Source organism: Narcine bancroftii, chromosome 8, assembly GCF_036971445.1.
Source record: "Narcine bancroftii isolate sNarBan1 chromosome 8, sNarBan1.hap1, whole genome shotgun sequence".
Classification (NCBI taxonomy): domain Eukaryota; kingdom Metazoa; phylum Chordata; class Chondrichthyes; order Torpediniformes; family Narcinidae; genus Narcine; species Narcine bancroftii.
In genome coordinates this window covers 136,752,041-136,774,521 of record NC_091476.1, presented here as the reverse complement: position 1 = coordinate 136,774,521, position 22,481 = coordinate 136,752,041, and the positions used below count along the sequence as shown (strand labels likewise).

General features: G+C 47.4%; 1 protein-coding gene across 6 annotated transcripts in view; it reads right to left on the bottom strand.

The window, feature by feature from the left end:
* Positions 1–22,481, bottom strand: part of LOC138741220 (E3 ubiquitin-protein ligase DZIP3-like) — an 83,348-nt gene that overhangs the window by 5,010 nt on the left and 55,857 nt on the right. For all 6 annotated transcript variants that reach the window (XM_069894953.1, XM_069894949.1, XM_069894948.1 and 3 more), the window contains 12 exons: positions 22,277–22,333; positions 19,936–20,000; positions 16,137–16,188; positions 14,912–15,022; positions 11,777–11,916; positions 10,692–10,760; positions 10,409–10,505; positions 9,162–9,265; positions 6,063–6,153; positions 3,890–3,991; positions 3,598–3,738; positions 2,016–2,152 (listed from right to left, as the gene is read on the bottom strand). In XM_069894953.1, the coding sequence (XP_069751054.1) occupies positions 2,016–2,152; positions 3,598–3,738; positions 3,890–3,991; positions 6,063–6,153; positions 9,162–9,265; positions 10,409–10,505; positions 10,692–10,760; positions 11,777–11,916; positions 14,912–15,022; positions 16,137–16,188; positions 19,936–20,000; positions 22,277–22,333 (1,166 nt within the window). The remainder of the gene's footprint in view (positions 1–2,015; positions 2,153–3,597; positions 3,739–3,889; positions 3,992–6,062; positions 6,154–9,161; positions 9,266–10,408; positions 10,506–10,691; positions 10,761–11,776; positions 11,917–14,911; positions 15,023–16,136; positions 16,189–19,935; positions 20,001–22,276; positions 22,334–22,481) is intronic.

Here is a 22,481-nt window from a genome sequence, read left to right as displayed (position 1 = left end):
TATGGCACAAATATTCTGCACCATTTGGTTTGTTGGGGGACTATATATAAAGGTCAAACCAAAATGAATATAAAAAACCTTGAATAAAATCTGGAATGTGCACTTTAATTATAACTGTGGAGCAGAGGGGTAAATAAAGGAAAAAAGCGAACATTATGGAGGGCAACGAATGTTCAACGTTGGTCACACCTCAGCTGAAGTACTGCATGCAGGATGCAACAGTGTAGGGGAAGGTGAGGAGAACGTGTCAGTTTTCCCTGCATTGGAGAAGGTGAAGAGGGGAAACAACTGAGGTATACAAAACTGTGGGGGTAAGGATAGGGTAGACATCAGGAGTCCCTTCTCCTCAGAGATAAACAAAATATGATGTAGATTTAGGATAAAGATTAGAGTCTGGGATTGACCTTACACCCAGAGAGTAGTGAGTATCAGGGATACACCACCAGAGAGGATGGCAGAGGCAAAGTCATCAGAGCTTTTAGAAAATGTCCAGATGAGCACAAAGGTTGAAGATGTTGTGGATAGTACAGAAGATTGTCATTGGTTACCACAGGATATTAGACAGGATGCAAAACTGGTTGGAGAAATGGCAGATGGAATTCATTCTGGTTAAGCGTGAAGTGTTGGATTTTGGAAGGTCGAACTTGAAGCTGGAGCAAGTGGTTCTTAACAGTCGAAATCCATAGATCTTTCAAGGTTGCCACGCAATTGATAGGGTCGTTAAGAAGGCATGCTAGTCAGGGGATTGAGGTCAAAAGCCATGAGGTAATGTTTCCACTCTATAACACACTTGGAATATTGTGTTCAATTCTGGTTGCCTCATTACAGGAAGGCGATGGAAACTCTGGAGAGGGTGTGGATGTTGCCTGGATTGGAGAATGTGTCTTACAAGGCATGTTTAACAGAGCTAGGGCTTTTTTCTTTGGAGTGAAAAAGGATGACAGATGAGTTAAAACAGGTCTGCAATATGATGAGAGGGTGGACAGTGTAAGGTAAAACATCATGAGATGGGAATGTGTAGGGAGTTACCCTGTACAGGGCAGTAACAAGAAGGGGAGGTGTCCTTGTACTCCTGTTAGGTAAAACATCATGAGATGGGACCGGAGAAGGAGTCACCCAGTACTAAGGAGTAACAGAATGCATCCTTGTACTTACAAGATAAGAGAGACATTGATGGATTGAGAGGCAGGAAGCTAGCAGGGAAAGGATAGCAACAGTTTTAGTCATTGGACAAGTAATGATATGATGATGTTCTAAGCATGTATCCAAGGGTATAAAAAATCACCATTTTGCTGATAACGGCAGAATGCATTCTCCGACTAACATGGTTAGTCGCAAGTGTTACAATCCGGTAATAAAGAACAAAGAACCCTGATTTCGACTCAGCCTGGTGTTTGTCTCACTCATTCATGAACAAAGCAGACCTAACAACAGCCAGGAGCTTTCTCCCAGAGCAATAGTAGCAAATACCATTTGCATAAGGGGTAAGGGGAGGAAAGTTTAAGGGAGACATCAGGGGTAATTTTTTTTAATATAAACCCACTGAGTAGTGGGTGCCTGGAATGCATTGCCAGGGGTGATAGTGGACGCTGGATAAATAGGGACATTTAAAAGACTCTGAGACAGGCACATGGATGTAAGAAAAATAGAGGCTGTGAGACAGGGAAGGTTTAGATTGTTGAGTAGGTTTATATAGGTCAGCACACATTGCTGGCCGAAGGGCCTGTACTGTGCTGTAAAGTTCTTTCATTGGTCAGGCAGAGAACTCAATGGGACAAGTGCAGGAAAATGTGGTTAATATAGCTAGGTGCCCATTGGCTGGCATGGATATGGTGGGCTGAATGGCCTGTTCCTGAAATGCTTATCTTCTCTCTCGAACAGGTTGACTGGGTGTTATGGGAAAGGGTTTTCAAACCCTAATGTCTGATTTTCACAGTCAGGTTTCTCAGCAAGTTATTCCATTGTGACGGTGCCCCTCACTCCAAGACATTACTTGCCCAGCTCCTGATGTTTACCTATTATGTTGTGGGAACAATTCAGTCAGTTTCTCAAGAAGACGCTCCAGGTGATTTTGATTGGAGGTCCCTCCTTGGCTGGGATTTCCTGGTCCAAGTGACGATGGCTGTGATGATAATCCAGGTGACATCGACCTCTGGAACAGAGTCAGATCAGAGCAGCATGAAAGTTGACAGCAGGTTTGAAAGCACACACCATGTTAATCTGACCTCTGCCTGACCTTGCACAAGGCTGCTCAGTCCCGCCAACAGGAAGGTGCCAAACTGTTGAAGCAGCTCTCCAAAATCTTTATCCCAGGGTCAAAAAGTCAAATACTTGAGGACGTGCATTGAAGGTGAAGGGGATGGGGTTTAAAGGAAATGCATGTGTAGGCAAGGTTTTCTTTACATAAAGTGGTAATGGAATGGGCTGCTGGGGTGGTGGTGGAAGCAGCCACAGTGGTTGGTAACATTTAAGAAGTAATCCTGACAATTTTCAGATGCTGGGGTCGAATGCAATACATGGAAGTGCTGAAGAAACTCAGCATGCAGAGCAAGTAACAGCCAGTCCACGTTATGGGGCCTGCGCCCTTCATCAGGCGCTTAGAATCACAGAGTCAACACCCACACTGACCAAAATGTCCCACCTGCCTGCATATCCCTCCAAACCCATCCTATCCATGTAATCATCCAATTTTTATCTTGGACATTGCAACTACATCTGGGATACTCTGGCAGACCATTACATACTCACACCACCCTTCTGTGTTTAAAATAAAAAGTTACCCTTCAGATTCCTGTTAAATCTCCCCACCCTCCTGCCTTAATCCTCTGGCTACTGATTCTCCCACACTGGAAAAAGATTCTGCATTCACCTGATCTATTCCCTTCATGATTTTTCACACCTCTATGAGATTATCCTTCATCCTCCTGTGCTCCATGGAATAAAGCCCCAGCCTGCTTAATCTCTCCCTTTCTACTAGACTCCAACTCATGGAAATATCCTTGTAGGTCCCCTCTTCAGCTTTACAACTTCTTTCCTATAGCAGTTATCAATGTGGAGCACAATATTCAAAATGGGTCCTCATCAATGTCTTATGCAACTTCCAACAGGGTTGAAGCCAGAGCACCGCTCTGGAGCGCAGCTCAATGTGGGATCAGAGGCTATCTTTGTTACCCAGAATTCCCTCATCCAGCTGGAACCGCTCTGCCAGTGCCCAACGAGTCGTCCAACTTTGTAGTCCTACAGTTCGCTGTCAATTATAAAACATGGCGACCACCAAAGCCAGGTCTCGCAAGACCTTCTTGTTGCAGTTTTTGGTGAGCTCTAGCATCTAAAAAATTTGCACTGCACCCCTGCCTCCCATCATCCATCCTCAAAACTCTCAACTTTTACTTCCTCTGATGCTGGATGTCCTGCTGAGTTTCTCCAGCACTTTTGTGTACTGCACTAAATCCCAGCACCTGCAAATTTCTTGTTTATCTCCAAGTGTTGAAAGCTGTTCTTTCAGAAGGCCCAACCACTTCTCCCCCTGACGGAATATTGGAAATTCCCGATCCTGCGAAATGCAAGAAATCCAAGCTCCCCAGTGGCTTGGCCTACCTGTGTAATTCCAAGCTGATTGTTCAATGGAACAATTCCTGGTGGAAACGCTGAGGGTGTGGTCATTGTTCCCTGAACGTTGCTATTCGAGGGAAATCCGTGTGAAGCCAAAAGCTCTTTCTGTTTTGTCATGTAAAGAAGCTGAAAACAAGTTGGTTGTTAAAAATAAAATTCATACAGCGGTCAAAGTCACAATGCATCTGTGTGTACATTTCAGCATTTTAAATTAACCACTTTAAAGAAAAGGTGTTCTTTGCATATTTAACATTTACAAAGGTGTATCAGTACTCACCATGAAATCGGACTGCGAGGGAGGGGGGAGTACAGGAACCTGTGGCATGTTACTCAGCTTGGCTCCATTCCGTATCAGGTCAATCTGTTCATTGAATGCACTCTTGAAAATACGAAGAAATGGGTAAACCTCGTCAAGTCAAATTTATCGTCATCTGATTACACAAGCACAACCTGATGAAGCAGTGTTCTCTGGTTCTCGGTGCAAAACAGACACACAACACACCCAGATAAACAATACATATGCAGGACAAGTATTTACATGTATAAATAAATTTTGTTTCATGAATAGGAGAGTCTCGGATGGTTAGTGCGAGCGGTTTCATTGGACATTCAACATTCTCACTGCCTGAGGGAAGAAGCTGTTCCTCAGCCTGGTGGTGCTGGCTCTCATACTCCCGAATCTCTTTCCCGACAGGAGCAGCTGAAAGTTGCTGTGTGTGGGGGTGGAACAGATCTTCAATGATTTAGCGTGCCCTCTTCAGACAACGATCCCAGTAGTTCATGTCATTTGGGCAGGGCGGTGGGGGTAGGGGGAGGGGTAGGGGAGGGAGACTCCAGTGATCCTCTCTGCCACTTTAATGGTCCTATGGATTGACCTCAATCCATTTCTCTGCAGCAACTGTACCACAGTGTGATGCAGCAGCCAGGATGATCTCGATAGTGCTCCTATAGAAGGTTAACGCGATTGTGACTGGTAGCTTTGCCTCCTTCAGTGTTCTCTGTTGCAGCTTCCTGACAAGTGAGGAGATAGTGTGCGTCCACGCTAGATCAATAGTTAAGTGGACTCCAAGGAACTCTCCACCGCAGGAGATAATCCTTACATATAAAAAGTAGTTTAAAGAACTCAGCTGGTCAATTTAATTAATTAATTTATTTAAAGCACAAAAGAAGTAAATTCCGACCATTTAAACCAATGTCGCCCAACTTTATCCAAATTAACCTGCAACCCGTACGTTTTGAATGGATGGGAAGAATCTGGAGGAAACCCATGCAGACACAGGGAGAATGTGCAAACTCCTTGCAGGTAGTTCTGGATTTGAATCTGGGTCACTGGCGCTGTAATAGCGTTGCACTAACCACTATGCCATCCATGCCACCCCTAGTTGATGGATTTTAGGATTTGAGCTAATCTTCAAACAGCATCTGCCAGTAATCTAGAGGACTGGACTATGTGCCAGTTGATTCTGGTTTAACAGATTAGGGAGAGCCTTCAAACATGTGCTTAATTTATGAATTGCAACTGTGAATATTTATTCCTCTGTTTCTATTTATTATCTTTTTGTTCTGCTCTGCACCATAGTAATATCATTTATACTCAATTCTCTAATTTTCAAAAATGCTTCTGCTTCATGGTCAATGACCATGACTCCACAAACCCCTGGGGAAGTGAATTCCAGAGATGGACTCGCCTTTCAGTAAGAATCCATTTTAAATGACCTTCCCCTTAATTTGTAACTACATGTGTTTGACTGAGATTCTTACATTTTAATGGAAACGTCAACCTTTCAAAACTCCAAAGAATACCGATTTAATTTCTTTAGTTCCTCATGATTGGGCAATTTTCTGGTTTTTGACTGGGGAAGAGATTGCTTCATGTAAAAGCCACATTTCTTCATGCATAAAATTTGTTCTATTACCTTTTAAATTCATTTTCAGGATGTGAGCATTGGTGGTAAGGTTGTGGATTAGCAAAGGGTTGCTTTGCCAACAGACCCTCCCAAGAGGCTTCAAGCAACCTGATGGAGCAGCAGGCTGACAGACTCCATGTTGGAGTTGAATGCATCCTCTCATTCCCATTCTGACTGACAGATTACAGATCTGGGTGGGTCTAGTGACCTTCGTCCCTTTGAAACCAAGATAGATGAGAATTTAAGCCAAGACCATATCTGGTTCTGTGCATCTAATCAGGAAACTCAGAACCACCCAAGCCCATTGGCTACCATAAGAAATGTAACAACAACCTTTGAAATCAGGGAACAAAGCACAAAGGCCACAAGCTCCGAGATCAGCACAAGTCATTGAACTTTAACGTTCATTTCAGTTAAAAGCTTAATTACTTTCACAAGTGATGGAACCATCAGAAATCAACAAATAAAGCCAATACTTTGGAGGAAACCCTTATGAAGCAAAAGGTTTTTAAAAAGGACCTCGAACATTGATTGACCACTCACCACCGTTTGGTGTATTTTTGACTTGACGTCAGCGAGCACCATTTCGTAGGCCATCATCGCAGCCTTGACATCAATCTGTACTGCAGGCCCACTGTGGACAAGTGAAACACACAAGAGGTTTGTGCAAACTCGCTCCTTCACAACAGTTACCAGTTCTGAAAAGAGCATGCATGTGCACAAATGTATCCTCAAACACACACACATTTACAAACACACACGTACATCTACACGTGTGCTCACACATTAGAAGAGTCAGATGCAACAAGTCTTGGGATCCTACTTCAATGACATAGTAGAGTGGTACATATTATTGAAACATTAACATCTTAAAGGTGGATGCTGAAAGCATTTCATCTGGTGGTGGAATCTAGAACCAGGAGCAGTCTTCTCCAGATAACTGGTCTCTCACTTAAGTCAGAGAAAAACAACAGTAAAACAGAGTATAGGCCCTTCAGCCCACCATGTTGTGCTGTCCTATATAAACCTACTCAACAATAGAATCTTTCACTACCTCACACCCATAACCTATTTTTTTTTTAAACATCCATGCCCCTATTGCATCAGCTTCCAGCACCCCTGGCAATGCATTCCATCTCACTCATCCAACTTTAATCCCATTTTCCCCACGACTGCGCAAAAAAAATTACCTCTAATGTCTCCCCTAAACTTGCCTCCCCTTACCTTAAATAGATCTCATCTGTTTGCTACTCCTGCCCTGGGAAAAGGGTGCTGGTTGTCTACCCTTTCTATGCCTCTCGTAATCTTGTAGACTTTAAGACATTAAGACATTTTTCCTTCTTTGCTCCAAAGAGAAAAGCTCTAGCTCTGTTAACTTTAAGACATGTTTTCCAATCCAGGCACCATCCTGGTAAATTTCCTTTGCACCCTCTCCAAAGCTTCCATAGCCTTCCTGTGATAAGGTGACTAGAATTGAACACAACATTCCGTATAGTCTAACCAGAGTTTTGTAAGCTGCAACATTACCTCACAGCTCTTGAACTCAATCGCCTGACTAATAAAGACCAGCATACCATAGGCCATCTTAACTACCCTACCAACCTGTTTGGTAACATTGACACACCTGTTGGATTTGGACCCTAAGGTCCCTAGGTTCTTCCAATGTTAAGAATCCTGCCATTACTCATGTACTCTACCTTTAAGTTTGACCTTCCAAAATACATCAATTCACACTTATCCAGATTGAGAAGAGATTTTTTTTGGAGTTCACCAGGATGTTGCCCAGAGGGAGAAGTATACCAACTTTGATTATTTTCCCTGGATAATTGAAGGCTGGGGTCAATCGAATGGAAGTTTATAAAATTATGAGGAGTTTAGATAGGGTGGACATGTCAAATATTAGACTCTGGCTTGTCCACTTCTCTCCATGGATACTGACTTACCTGATGAGCCCCTCCAACTTCTCAAGACTTTTTTTGGTTAGGATGGATTAATATGATTGAACAGGTTCCATCTTAGAGACAGATTCCCATGGATCTATGTCAACAACCTGATATCCCACTGGAATTCAATGATTGGAGTAATGTTGACTCATTACAAGCCAATCTTTGCTCAATTATAGAGAGATACAGAAGGAAGGAGGCTGTATGGCCCACTGAAGCTGCCTCTCAAGCACTCATATGCCCATAGCACTCATTTGACTTTAATCCCATTTTTTTTAAAAATCCTCCCCCCTCCCTCTCTCATCAACTTCCTGCTCCCATCCCAGGTTCAACCCCTTGGCTATAAACTGGGGGCAATAATATAGCAGCCAATTAACCTACCAAACCGCACATCTTTGGTATAAAAACCATAAGACATGGAGCAGAAATAGGATATTCAGCCCATTGAGTCCATCCTGCCATTCAATCATGAGTTGATCCATTTCCCCACTCAGGCCCACTGTGTCCCCATAATCCTGGCTAATTACGAACCTATCAATCTCTGCCTTAAATACATCCATTGACTTGGCCTCCACAACCATCTGTGGCAACAAATTCCACAGATTCACCACCCTTTGCTAAAGAGATTCCTCCGTATCTCTGTTCTAACCAGGTGCCCTTCAATCTTGAAGTTGTGCCCTGTTGTCTGGACTCTCCCATCATGGGGAACATCCTTCCGACACCTACTTTAGCTTGCTAAACCTCTGGTCTTTTCCTTCAGATCACGTTACCAAAGACCCACGAGAAGACTGCTTATGTATCCCTTCCCCCATACATTACTCAGGAAGGATAGGAGATTTTTCATTGACATATCCAGAATGCAATGGGCTATTGGACACTGGGGGTGGACAGGGCTGGGTGATTTAGTTCGTCTTTGAAAAAGGGAATTGGATAGAAAGTTTCGGGTCTGCATGAACAGTGGAGATAGGAACAATGTTCCACAATGATAGGAACAAGGTTATGTGCTGGGGTACGGTGAAAAGGCTCATTTTGCGTGCCACCGAGGAAGTCGAACCACCCTCATACAGCAGAGTAAAATACAATGCCCAGAGTCACGTGAGAGATAGCGAAGGTAAAGATACATAACGAGTGTTTCAGGTTTCATCAAGGTATGAGCAGGCGCCTGAGTATAATGGTGGGGGGGAGGGGTGGGGGAAGGAGCACAGGCCCACAGGCAGGGGATATATGGTCATAGAGCTCAAGGGCAGCAGGGAGTGCACATGGGGAGCAGCAAGAAAAGAATTCCTTCAGTCCTTGGCTGGACACGATTTCATCCTCCTGAATCTCCTTCTCAGTGGAAAGAGGCAGAAGTGAGTGTGGCCAGGGAAAGAGGAGTCCATTAGTGTGTGGGATGCTCTTCCAATGCATCAGAAGGTGCTGATGGAGTTGATGGAGAGTGGGGAGGTTTGTAGAGTGGCTTGAGCTATGCTCACGAATCCAAAGGATGGGGCCCTCCCTCCCCAACCCCCCCCGCCCTTCTGTGTTGTAATCCTTCCATCCTTCGATGAATCTGAATCCACTAAACTTCACTGCTAGATCCTGGAAGTTACATTTAGATGATACTGTGACTGATAACGGATGGTGCGCAGACGTCTTCAGGTCCAAGGACCTTCTGAGACTCTTTGTATCCAAAGCGAGCTGGAGGGACTCAGTTGCTTACCTCGCCAGCTTCTGTCTCAAGCCAGACAGTTTAACCTCGCCTTCCTTTGAAGCCTGCTCGAGAAAAGCAGTCCCTTTGTCACGCCTGCATTCCAGAACCTGGACCTAGGAAAGCAAACAAACACCAGGAGGTCAGAGAGCTTTTGGGCCTCCTGGTCTTGCCTTCATCCCCAATCTACTCACATCTGACAAGGGCCAGAGGAAGTCAGCATCCATGGGAAGTAAAAGGCAGTTGACGTTTTGGGCCTGAACCCTTCATCAAGAGAGTAGGAAACTGGAATAAAATGCTGGGGGAAGGGGAGTTGGAGGAGAGAAGAGGGAGGAAGGGGAAGGGGGAGGAACACAGGCTAATGCACGAGAAGCATTCGGTGCATTTTTGAAGAGAAAAGCTGAAAAGTGAAGGAGGAGAAGGCATCAAGCTGAAAAGGGTAGCTCTCTGACAGAAGATGGAAGGGAGATGAAGGGATGAGGGGAAGAGGGAGAGGGGACGGCATGGTAATGTTTTGGGAGCAGTATAGAGAAGATTTACCAAACAAACTAGGACAAGCACAGAAGAGGGTTTGAGCTTCTGGTGGATTAGTCAGGGTGGGCTTGAGGAGGGAGTCCATTCCTTCTCCTAATCCCTTGCGTCACTTGTAAACGGGAATAGGTCGGACAGGGGAGATATCCATTGGTGTTCCAACAAGCAAGAGGGGATGATTTGGAGCAGTTTCGAGGGTGGAGGAGGAGAGGATGTGGAAAGTCTAGAATGCAGGGTCATGTTTTAAAATGAAGAGACACTTCATAGTGGTTCTGCCTTGGGAAGTCTCCACCTAAAAGGGCAGTGGAAGGAAAGTCCTCAAATATTTTGGAGGCATTGGTAAATAGTTTCTTGACAAGCAGATGTCAGAGGTCAGACAAGAACACAGGCCATGTTACAAGCAGACCAGCCAACATCTCATTCAACGGTGGTTCAGTCGCTGGCCCACTCCTGATTTGTGTAATCGGTCAAAGAATGATGGCAAAATAAAAATAAACAGTTATTGCAGATCCAGCAAGCCTGAAATAGAGGCAAACAATGCTGACAATTCTCTATCAGTTGGGCAGCATTTATGGGAAGGGAAAAAGTTCATGTTTCCAGTCAGAGAGCCTTCATTAATTCCCTCTCTATGGATTCTGTCTGACCTGCTGAGTGTTTTCAGCATTTTCTGTTGAAGGTAAAAGCGAATACCTTGCTGAGGATGTAAGTGAACCAAATCGAGGACATACCTCAGCAGCCATCGCCCTTCTCATGGCTTCGATGAACTCGTCCTTGCTTTTTGCTGATTGCCTCTCCAGCCGGCACTTCTCCTGCGCCCAATGATCTCTGCAAAACAGCACAGAAAACATCCCCAATCATCACCCACTGTTGAAAGATCAACTAGTTGTTATGTTCCCAAAACTGCCTCCTTCATTTTTATCCAATAATTGAGTGAAATGAGTACATGGACTAGCAGGCCCCCTTCCTGGTATAACCGCCCATTTTCCAACCGGTCAGGCATCTGCTACTCACTGTTCCTGCTGGCCTTGTCTCTTCTGGTTCTCCAGCTCTTGATCTTGCGCCTGGATCTCTTTCTCCAACCTGCACAGAATTATTCCATTTACAGCTTGGCCCGTTGTCACAGTCAAACTATATCACAAGCACCATCACTCAGACCATGTGGATAATTATTTTACCAGCACATGCAGTAGACTGGGGAAAATCAGGCCACAGAGGCAACAGATGCACTGTTTAATCCTGTTAGCTTAACCATGGACAAGAATGGGAGGGCAATGGTTACTGCTCCAGACACGTTGTGAACCATTCCATATTGGAAGGGGTATGATCACCAATTCCCTAACACTATGGTCGCTGGCTGAAGACAGGCCAGAAACAATTTCAGGGCAATGGGGTCATTCAGCACACAACAGGCCCTTCAGCCCAACTTGACCATGCTTACCAAAATGGCATTATACATTCGTCTAAACTTTTATGATCTGTTTATCTGTCTAAATGCCTTTCAAGTGTTGTTGTTGTACCTGTTTCCATAACTTCCTCCGGCAGCTTATTCCAGATAAGGAACACCCTCAGAGTGAAAAAGTTGCCCCTCACATTCCTCTTAGTTCTCTCCCATCTCACATTCCAATTTTAGAACCGTCTAGCCTGGGAAATGAGTGTAAGCATTCACTTTATCCATGTCCCTTCCTGATTCTATAAACCTCAGTAAGGTCACCCCCCCCCCCCCCACCAATACTGTTGGGAATGAAGATCTAGCCTAACCAATCTCTCCTCCTACTTTGAGGCCTTTGGTCCCAAGGGCACCCTGGCGAGTGTCAGAGCACTCACTCACACCTTGACAGCTCAAAGCCTAATGTTTTGTGGGGTTATCAATGGATGGAGTTCCGAGTTTGTCCACTTGTAAAGGCAGAGGTGTCAGGCAAAAGGGAAATGATAAAGGAGGGAGGTTCTACAGATGGGAGCAGATGACAATGTCAGAGTAAAATTTCAGAGCTGGGTGTGTGCTGGAGCCTCATGAATGGGGAAACCAATGCATTGGGAGATGCCCCACTCAGGGAATCCCAAGCACTCAGCTAACCAGGACTCAAAACACCTCTTACTTATTCAGCAACTCCTCTTTGCTCCGAAGCACCTCCTGGAGGTCTTTGATCTGCTCCTGAAGAACCTTCTTGTCATGTTGCTGCGTTTTCTGCTCATTCTCCAGTTCCTGTTTCAGCGTCTGCACCTCCGCTGTTTGTTGCTAAAAGTGAAAAAAATAAACATAGGCATCAAGCAAGAGGCACAGTTAGCGTAGCGATTAGCACAACGCTGTTACAGCGTCAAGCATCCGATATTCAAATTCGGCACCAAAGTAAGGAGTTTGTATGCTCTCCCCGTGTCCTTGTAGTTTCCTCCGGGTTCTCCAATTTCCTCCCACCCTTCAAAACATACGAGGGTTATAGGTCAATTGCGTGTAATTGGGCGGCATAGGCTCATGGGCCGGAAGGACCTGTTACCATGCTGTGTGTCTACATTTAAAATTTAAAAAGTTTAAATATAAATCAATGCAGAATCAGAACCTATTGTCAAATTCGTTGTACCGCAGCAGCATTAGTGAAAATATTGATGCAATTACATTTCAAAATAAATAGAGTGCAAAAAAAGAAAAAAGTGAGGTAATGTCTGTGGTTCATTATCAATTCAGAAATCTGATGGCAGAGGGGAAGAAGCCATCCTTGTGGCGTTGGGTGCTCGACTTCAGGCTCCTGTACCTCCTTCCCAATAGTAGGAGCCCCCTACATTCCAACCCACTCTGTACTCAACGAGAGCCAGGCACTCTGCACTCCGACAGAGATGCTGGCTCCTTCCCCATCACATTCGGTGCCTTATCCAAACCCAAGGAGGTGGCCTCATCTCCAGCAGAGAGTGGACATGGTCCAAGTAAAAACACACAGGACTGCTGGAGGAACTCATCTGATGTTTTGGACCAAAGCCTTCTTCAAGGTAGAAGCAAGAAAAAACAGTAAGGAGCCTGGATAAAGATTGGAGAGAAAAAGGGGGAAGAATGAGAGGGGGAGGAGTCCAGACCAAAATCCAAAAGGTGTTAAGGGATATGATCAGAGGAAAGGTAATAATTGATTGTAGCTCTGTGAAAGGAGACAGAGGGAAAAGGGAAAGGAGAGATAGAGAGCTGGGGGAAAGGCGACAGGGGGAAGAAGATGGGCGAGGGGGAATTTAATGGAAACCAGAGAAGTCTAAATGCCATCCGGTTGGAGGGAGCCCAGACAGAAGATGAGGTGTTGCTCCTCTAATTTGCAGGTCGTCTCAGTCTGACAGCGCATGAGGTCAGCAAGGGAACGGGATGAAGAAGCCTTTCGGCATTACTAATGTGAAATCCACCACCAGGTGGCAGTCATCACCACCAAAGATCACCCTGTGGCCAAAAACAATCGCTTCAAATAGGCCCTTTCAAGCTGTCGTGTAAAATGAAGTTAACCTGGCAATTTTCCCAGTTAGCGCCCAACTCACCTGGTAGCTTGAAAGGGTCTGAGCCAGTCTGCATGGTCCAAATCCAACTGGGTCTCTGACCTACTTCAGAGGTAGTGAGGGAACCCAGTTAAAATTACCTAGGTCGTGTCCACCAGCAGCTTGAAAACAAGAATGGCCGACCCAGTTGTTTTGGTGACGTCAGTGGTTGCTTGCGTGCGTCTCCGGGCTGCATCTACTGAAATGTGCAGTGCTTACATCCTGCTCCTTCTCCAATGACTGCAGCATTTGCCTGACAGCAGTGGTCACAACAGTTGCCTGCTGTTCTACAGATCAGAGGAGTTGCTTAGCCAGGATGTGAAGATCATTCCCATTTGCTATTTGGACTTCGATTTGTCACTTCTGATAAGAGCGTGGCGCATCATTCAATGCATCATCATGGGGCAGGATCCCCCTTAAATTGCCGGGTTGGCAACTTAATGAGTCGATCCCCCTGCAGCTTAAAAGTGACTGGAAGCACCTTTGCCCCACTAATCACACCTGGGTCCCAGGAGGGCTACCCAGGTGCTGCAGCTTAAAAGTGCTCAATGACTAGGCCATACCCAGGGTGAACCCAACATCATACTCTCCTGTGAGATCAGAGACCAATTACAACCTCTCATCCAGGTCCATAGAATTGTGGAAAATAGGATTTGGAGCAGTAGCAAAAGGACTCTCTCCTAATTGGGACCATAGCCCTAGAGAGGACGATTCTCCACATCAGCTCGAAAGTGATGGCCGTTTCTGTGTCCACCTCTCTTTCAGGCAGAGAGTTCCAAGAGGGAAACACAGTAACCCACAAGCCGCCAGCGACATCCCACAAATGGATGCACAGATCGGATGGGTTGAGAGAGATGTGGGCCACAAACACAGCAGTGTGGGTGGGACATTTTGGTCAAGGTGGACACGTTGGGCTGAAGGCCCTAATTCCACACTATGTGACCCTGACCAGGGAGCCCAAGTAACAATAAACACAGAAGTGGTAGCATAATAAAGCGAATACTGGAGGAATTCTGTGGACCAGGCAGGTTGATGAAAACTTGCTGTCCTCTACTGGGGAAAAAATGCACTGGGATGATTGCTGGATATCCTCAAGTCAGAAAAGGCGAGGTTTCTACATCTTAAAGCAATTGAAGGCATTAGGTTAATGCAGAGAAGGGAAACTCCAGTGATTGAGTGGAGTTCTATAACAAGGAAACAGCCCATTCGGCATGACTTATCCACGCTGACCAAGTTCTCCAGCTAAGCTGCTGTCAGTTGCCTGTATTGGCCCCGATCCTCCTTCCTATCCACGTGCCTGTCTAAATGCCTCCTAAATTTTTCAACCACACCCATCTCTCCCACATCCTCTGGCAGCTCACTCCAAATGGCGCCTGTGTGGAAACATTGCTCTTTCCCCTTCGCTCTTCCCTACATCTATGCCCTCTAGTATTAGACTCCGCACTCTGGTTTGGAGACCACGACTTAATACCTTATCTCACCATTTTATAAACATCAGCGTCCTACGCTCCAGGGAGAAGAGTCCTAGCTTGTCATGGAAAGCAGAGTGTCTCAGCCCATTGTGAATCTTTTCTGTGTCCTTCCCTGCCACAGTAGAACATGGACACAGAGGAGGAAGAACAGACCCTTTTGTGCCGCACGATAACAAATTAAACTGGCTGGCGGAACAGGAGAGAGGGGCTGAATGGCCTCCTGCCACTCTCATTCCCACAGCCCTCTCTGGCACTGACCTTGTAGATCTCAAGCGTCTTGTTCTGCTGCTTCAACAGCTGCTGGTACTGGGAATCCTTCTCCTCGCACACCAGCTGCCACCTCTTCACTGCAGCCCCCAGCTCTGCAACCTGACAGGCAGACACCAACAGTGGATTAACTCTGGAACAGGTCACAGGGCCACACAAGCCTCCCCTCACCATCCATGCTGACCAGCAAGCATCATTCACACTGATCCCATTTCATCTCCATACTTCCTCACACCATTTGGCCAATAAAGACTTTGTCAATGCAATGGGAATACAAGAGACTCAATGAAAACAGAAAAGGTAAAGGTACCATTATTGTCATATAATACTACATTTAGAATGTAACATACATGAAATTCTTTAACTTTTGTCTACCTTAAGGCAGACAGAAAGTTGTCACTTTGTCCACCTTAAGGCAGCAGAAAGTTGTCACTTTGTCCAGTGCCCTTCACAGAAACCTACAGCACTAGGCAGTCTTCCCTCCTAGTACTGACCAGGCCTGAGCCTGCTTAGCTTCTGAGATCAGGCGTATTATGGCGGACGGCAGTATGGTCACAGATACCCTTGTCACACACAGAATTCACCAGTTGGGCCAAATGCTTAGCACAATATTGTTACAATACTGGGTTCGAATCTGGTGTTGTCAGTAAGGAATTTGTGAATTCTCTGCGCGTCTGCATGGGTTTCTTCGGGGTTAGTAGGTTAATTGGTTACCAGGGTGTATTTGGGAGACGTGGGTTTGTGAGCCAGACGACCCTGTCACTGTGTGTATCTGCAAATTAATCTACAAATCAGGAGCTGGAAAGCTAGAGAAGCTTAAATTGCTCCATTTCTGACTGCCACAGATACAACAGGCCAAACAGCCTCCAAATGTACCGTAAACCTTCATGACTGTGGGTTAAAGGCCATTCTGCGTCTCCAGCCAGCATCATCTTTCCACAGCTGGTTCTCTCAGCCTTCCCTTCTGTCCCATCACTGTGCCCAAACATCTGGCCACCTCAGTCCAACTTGGATGAAGAAGTCCAAATGCCACCCTCCTTCTTCATGGCCTTCTCCCCAGAGTTCTGTCAGAATCCCAGTTCCAGGAATCTCAGCTGATTAGAGGCTGGGTAATTGTGCCTCAGGCAACACATTGATCGGTTTCTGGCTATATCAAGAAAGCATCGTCTCAGGGAGTTCATCGATAGAATCTCAGGCAATCTGTAAGAATTCCTACCTCTTTCTTTCCCCACATTTCCTGATGAGATACCTGGGAAATATCCTCATCCCTGTGAGAGGACAAACAACACTCAGTATTTTATAATGTGGATGGAGGTTGGTGGGGGAGTGTGAGAGAGAGAAAAGAGAGAAAGGGGGGGAGAGAGAGAAAGGGGGGGAGAGAGAGAAAGGGGGGGAGAGAGAGAAAGGGGGGGAGAGAGAAAGGGGGGAGAGAGAGAAAGGGGGGAGAGAGAGAAAGGGGGGAGAGAGAGAAAGGGGGGAGAGAGAAAGGGGGGGAGAGAGAAAGGGGGGGAGAGAGAAAGGGGGGGAGAGAGAAAGGGGGGGGAGAGAGAAAGGGGGGAGAGAGAAAGGGGGGAGAGAGAAAGGGGGGAGAGAGAAAGGGGGGAGAGAGAAAGGGGGGAGAGAGAAAGGGGGGAGAGAGAAAGGGGGGAGAGAGAAAGGGGGGAGAGAGAAAAAGGGGGGAGAGAGAAAGGGGGGAGAGAGAAAGGGGGGAGAGAGAAAGGGGGGAGAGAGAAAGGGGGGAGAGAGAAAGGGGGGAGAGAGAAAGGGGGGAGAGAGAAAGGGGGGAGAGAGAAAGGGGGGAGAGAGAAAGGGGGGAGAGAGAAAGGGGGGAGAGAGAAAGGGGGGAGAGAGAAAGGGGGGAGAGAGAAAGGGGGGGAGAGAGAAAGGGGGGGAGAGAGAAAGGGGGGGAGAGAGAAAGGGGGGGAGAGAGAAAGGGGGGAGAGAGAAAGGGGGGAGAGAGAAAGGGGGGAGAGAGAAAGGGGGGAGAGAGAAAGGGGGGGAGAGAGAAAGGGGGGGAGAGAGAAAGGGGGGGAGAGAGAAAGGGGGGGAGAGAGAAAGGGGGGAGAGAGAAAGGGGGGAGAGAGAAAGGGGGGAGAGAGAAAGGGGGGAGAGAGAAAGGGGGGAGAGAGAAAGGGGGGAGAGAGAAAGGGGGGAGAGAGAAAGGGGGGAGAGAGAAAGGGGGGGAGAGAGAAAGGGGGGAGAGAGAAAGGGGGGAGAGAGAAAGGGGGGAGAGAGAAAGGGGGGGAGAGAGAAAGGGGGGGAGAGAGAAAGGGGGGGAGAGAGAAAGGGGGGGAGAGAGAAAGGGGGGGAGAGAGAAAGGGGGGGAGAGAGAAAGGGGGGGAGAGAGAAAGGGGGGGGAGAGAGAAAGGGGGGGAGAGAGAAAGGGGGGGAGAGAGAAAGGGGGGAGAGAGAAAGGGGGGGAGAGAGAAAGGGGGGGAGAGAGAAAGGGGGGGAGAGAGAAAGGGGGGAGAGAGAAAGGGGGGGAGAGAGAAAGGGGGAGAGAGAAAGGGGGGAGAGAGAAAGGGGGGAGAGAGAAAGGGGGGAGAGAGAAAGGGGGGAGAGAGAAAGGGGGGGAGAGAGAAAGGGGGGAGAGAGAAAGGGGGGGGAGAGAAAGGGGGGAGAGAGAAAGGGGGGGAGAGAAAGGGGGGGGAGAGAAAGGGGGGGGAGAGAAAGGGGGGGGAGAGAAAGGGGGGAGAGAGAAAGGGGGGAGAGAGAAAGGGGGGAGAGAGAAAGGGGGAGAGAGAAAGGGGGAGAGAGAAAGGGGGAGAGAGAAAGGGGGGAGAGAGAAAGGGGGGGAGAGAGAAAGGGGGGGAGAGAGAAAGGGGGGAGAGAGAAAGGGGGGAGAGAGAAAGGGGGAGAGAGAAAGGGGGGAGAGAGAAAGGGGGGAGAGAGAAAGGGGGGAGAGAGAAAGGGGGGAGAGAGAAAGGGGGGAGAGAGAAAGGGGGGAGAGAGAAAGGGGGGAGAGAGAAAGGGGGGAGAGAGAAAGGGGGGAGAGAGAAAGGGGGGAGAGAGAAAGGGGGGAGAGAGAAAGGGGGGAGAGAGAAAGGGGGGAGAGAGAAAGGGGGGGAGAGAGAAAGGGGGGAGAGAGAAAGGGGGGAGAGAGAAAGGGGGGAGAGAGAAAGGGGGGAGAGAGAAAGGGGGGGAGAGAGAAGGGGGGGGAGAGAGAAAGGGGGGGAGAGAGAAAGGGGGGGAGAGAGAAAGGGGGGGAGAGAGAAAGGGGGGGAGAGAGAAAGGGGGGAGAGAGAAAGGGGGGGGAGAGAGAAAGGGGGGGAGAGAGAAAGGGGGGGAGAGAGAAAGGGGGGGGAGAGAGAAAGGGGGGGGAGAGAGAAAGGGGGGGAGAGAGAAAGGGGGGGAGAGAGAAAGGGGGGGAGAGAGAAAGGGGGGGAGAGAGAAAGGGGGGGAGAGAGAAAGGGGGGGAGAGAGAAAGGGGGGGAGAGAGAAAGGGGGGGAGAGAGAAAGGGGGGGAGAGAGAAAGGGGGGGAGAGAGAAAGGGGGGGAGAGAGAAAGGGGGGGAGAGAGAAAGGGGGGGAGAGAGAAAGGGGGGGAGAGAGAAAGGGGGGGAGAGAGAAAGGGGGGGAGAGAGAAAGGGGGGAGAGAGAAAGGGGGGAGAGAGAAAGGGGGGAGAGAGAAAGGGGGGAGAGAGAAAGGGGGGAGAGAGAAAGGGGGGAGAGAGAAAGGGGAGAGAGAAAGGGGGGGAGAGAAAGGGGGGGAGAGAAAGGGGGGAGAGAAAGGGGGGGAGAGAAAGGGGGGGAGAGAAAGGGGGGAGGAGAAAGGGGGGGAGAGAAAGGAAAGCAGAGAGAGAGAAGGAAAGAGAGAGAGAGAAGGAAAGAGAGAGAGAAAAGGAAAGAGAGAGAGAAAAGGAAAGAGAGAGAGAAAAGGAAAGAGTGAAAAGGAAAGAGAGAGGGAAAAGGAAAGAGAGAGAGAAAAGGAAGGAGAGAGAGAAAAGGAAGGAGAGAGAGAAAAGGAAGGAGAGAGAGAAAAGGAAGGAGAGAGAGAAAAGGATGGAGAGAGTGAGAGAGAGAGAGAGAGAGAGAGAGATCGCCTCCTATTACAGCAAAACTATTGCACCAATTACACGATACATCTGGAGTCCATTTGCCTACATGAGTGTAGCACCAATAGCCCATGGGATGTTTGACACCATCCAGACAAAGCAGTTTCCAATCAGACATCCTTAACGTCCCTTCTTATGTCACCACGGCAGCGGGCACCATGTACGAAGTGCACTGCAGTCACTGGCCCAGCCACCTCCCAAACCTACAGCTTCTCCCATGGAGGACATGCCACCTACCAATTCCCCTCCAAGTGGGGCACCATCTTGACTTGCCAATGTCCAGAACCTGTGGGAGCACACTGCACTGGTTCAATCAGACAGGTCAGTGTGACCGACTCGCCTTGCGAAGTGTTGGGGGGGGTGGGGATATGTCATCAAGCTGAATGGTGCAGGAAGATTCACAGGAATATTAGCAGGCCATGTTACCAGGAGAGACTACATCGGCTGTTTTTTTTCCTCCCTGGAGCAAAGCAACTGAGGAGTGGGTATGTGAAACTGTGAGAGATACAGGGCAGGTGAACAGTCACATCCTTTTTCCCAGGGTAAAAGAATAAAAAACGAGAGGGCATGGATTTAAATGGAGAGGGGAAAGTTTAACAGGGGACCTGAGGGGAACTTTTAAAAGATAGGATGGTGGGAATGTGGCATGAGTTATCAGAAGACGTGGTCGATACGGGAACATGTACAAAGTTTAGAAGACAAAGTCAGAAATAGGATTTGGAGGGAGATAAGCCAAACACAGTCAAATGGGACTAGCTCAGGTAGGTAACGGTTTTTGGGAGGAATTGAGCTGTACAATCCACGATGATACTCAAGCCAGAGAGAGATGAGCAACAAATTCTGACTTTAGCAGTGATGCCTAGTTGTTGCAAAGGAATTGGTCTGTCAATACTTGTCTTATCACAGATGAGGAATGGCTTGGTCAAATAGTGGCTGGGAATGGACTTGATTGGCCGTGTACCTGTCCTCATCAGCTGTACTATCCAGATCCTTCTCACTGATGGTCTCAACGGGAGTCACGGACTTCTGGAAAACATTGTGCAGAAGAAAATGTTAACAGTTAACTTTGGAAAAAGCAACATAGAACCCACTGGCTAAGCAAGGAACTGACCGGTCAGGTGCTCTGTGGGGCCAAGTGCGACTCTGGCAACATTCCCCGGTCAAGGCTCAGGGGCCAAATGTACAGCAGTGGAGCTGGAGTCAGATGTGGCTGCATTGGAACGGAACAGAGGGCCACTCCCTATATGGCAACGGGCAGGCACATGGCATTCATTTCCCTCATGGCACGGGAGACCAGGCTGGTCACATTATCACCATCAACCATGGTCAATGCCAATCACATGGTCAATGTTCAGCTATGGGCAATGCTGGTCACAAGGTCAACACTTGTCACAAGGTCAATGCCAACCATGGTCAGCACTGGACACGCGGTCAATGTTCAGCTATGGGCAATGCTGGTCACCAGGTCAACACTGGTCACAAGATCAATGGCAACCATGGACAGCACTCGACACGTGGTCAATGTTCAGCTATGGGCAATGCTGGTCACAAGGTCAATGGCAACCATGGTCAGCACTCGACATGTGGTCAATGCTGGTCACCAGCCAATGCCGCCATGATCAATCTCAAACCCCTGGCATATGCTGGTCACCTGGTCAGTCAGCCATAGTTAACACTGGCCATGGTAGACCGGTCAGGGTCAACACTAGCTACCAGTGTTCACATTCTCACATTGACCTGTTATGGACCCTCTCACTCATCCCAATTTTCTCACCACCCACCCACATTCAGGGCAAATCTCAGCAGCCAATTAAATTTACCAGATGGGAACAAACATGGTCACAGGGAGATTGTGCAAACTCCACTCAGACTGCTGGTGTAGGGGTGGATGGGGGTAGGGGGGGGGATGGATCTGTATTGCATTGAACCTGATCACAGGAGCTGTGAGCCAGGAGGTCCATGACCCATCCCAGCATGGTGGGGGGGGGGGGGGGGGGGCAGGGGTGGTGGTGTGGAAACATCCTGTTTGCTGTTTGCTTAGTGTTAAGTCAGCTTGGTGACCACAGAGCTGACCCCACCACCCTCAATGCCCTCAGACAGGGGGGAGGAGGAGAGGGCATCTGACCGGAATTTCTGCTTCTTGAAAGCGAACATCTGAAGCGTTCAAACTGAAGGATTCTGCCCACTGGCCCTTCAGCTGCCAGCACCCTTAACCTTGGTATCTTCCCTCAAACCTCTCTCCTTAAATTAATATCTTCAACCAGAGTTGCGCTCTTAATGTCCTAACGTCTGCTGATGAGGCAGGATGCCGAATCTCAGTGTGCTAACATTCTGCTACATTAAAAAAAATACCCTCTCAACACAAGAACTAAAAAGAAAAAATGCTGGAAATTCTCAGCAGAACAGGCAACACCTGCAAGAAAAGAAACCGAACGGTTTATCTTTCCCCCGAATGTCACATAAGTATTTATCATATTTTCTGTTTTCATTTCCTACATTCACATCTGCAAATTTATTTTGCTTTTATATACAAAAGAAAAATGTTGCTTAAAAACCATATATACTTGTGTAAAAGTCAAATCTTGTATACCATTTTTTAAAACAATTATGGGGTTGACTACTTTTGACCGCGGTAAGTTTCTGCATCTTTGGAGGTGTTGGGAGTTCCAATGGGCAGACAACCAGAGCCAGGTGGGAAGCTCACGACTGAAGAGTTGGGAGCTCTGATGGGCGAGAGGCCGGGACTGAGGTGAGAGACTGGGTTGACTTTAACACATGATATATGGAATATACCAGGATTTTGGCCCAAAAATCGGTGCGTTGATTTTTATATGGTGTCGACTTTTGCACAAGTATATATGGTGAATATATTTACTACTTGTCGGTTGAATTATTGTCAAGAGTAGCCATTCTCAAGTTTTTTTTTTGGCTACAGCCCCCTTAGACCCTTGCTCTTAAGTTTACAGGCCGCCTTTCCTGTGAAGCAGTCAAATTTTGGTTTCTTCCATACTTCTCTCCTACCGACTAAAACAAAAAAAAATTATTTATGTTACGCGAGGTGAAAATAAGGCTTTTACTTAAATGTGCCCCGTTGAGAATGTCTGGTGTAGAGAAAGGGAGTGAAAAGGGCAAAGCAAAGGAATAATGAAAAAATAAAAGAGAATGAGAGGCAATGAGGGAAGAGAGAAAAGGGAAAATGAAAAGGAGAAACAATAGAAAAGAGGAGAGAGAGAGAGAGAGAGAGAAAGCAAAAAGGAAAGGTGAAAGATGGCTATCCATGGCACATCCTCCAAGGGATCTACCTTTTTAGCTTTGGTCTTTTTCTTCTTTTTCTTGCGGCTGTACTTCTGGGCATCACCCTGCAATTTAAAACATTTTTTTGGAAAGGTTTAGATCCTGCCATAAAATTCTTTGCAAGAGATCCAAGTGTGCACAGCGGGGAGGGTGGGGGTGTCTATCATCAGCACTGTGTCGGATGGGACAGGGGGAAATGTTCTCTCATCATGA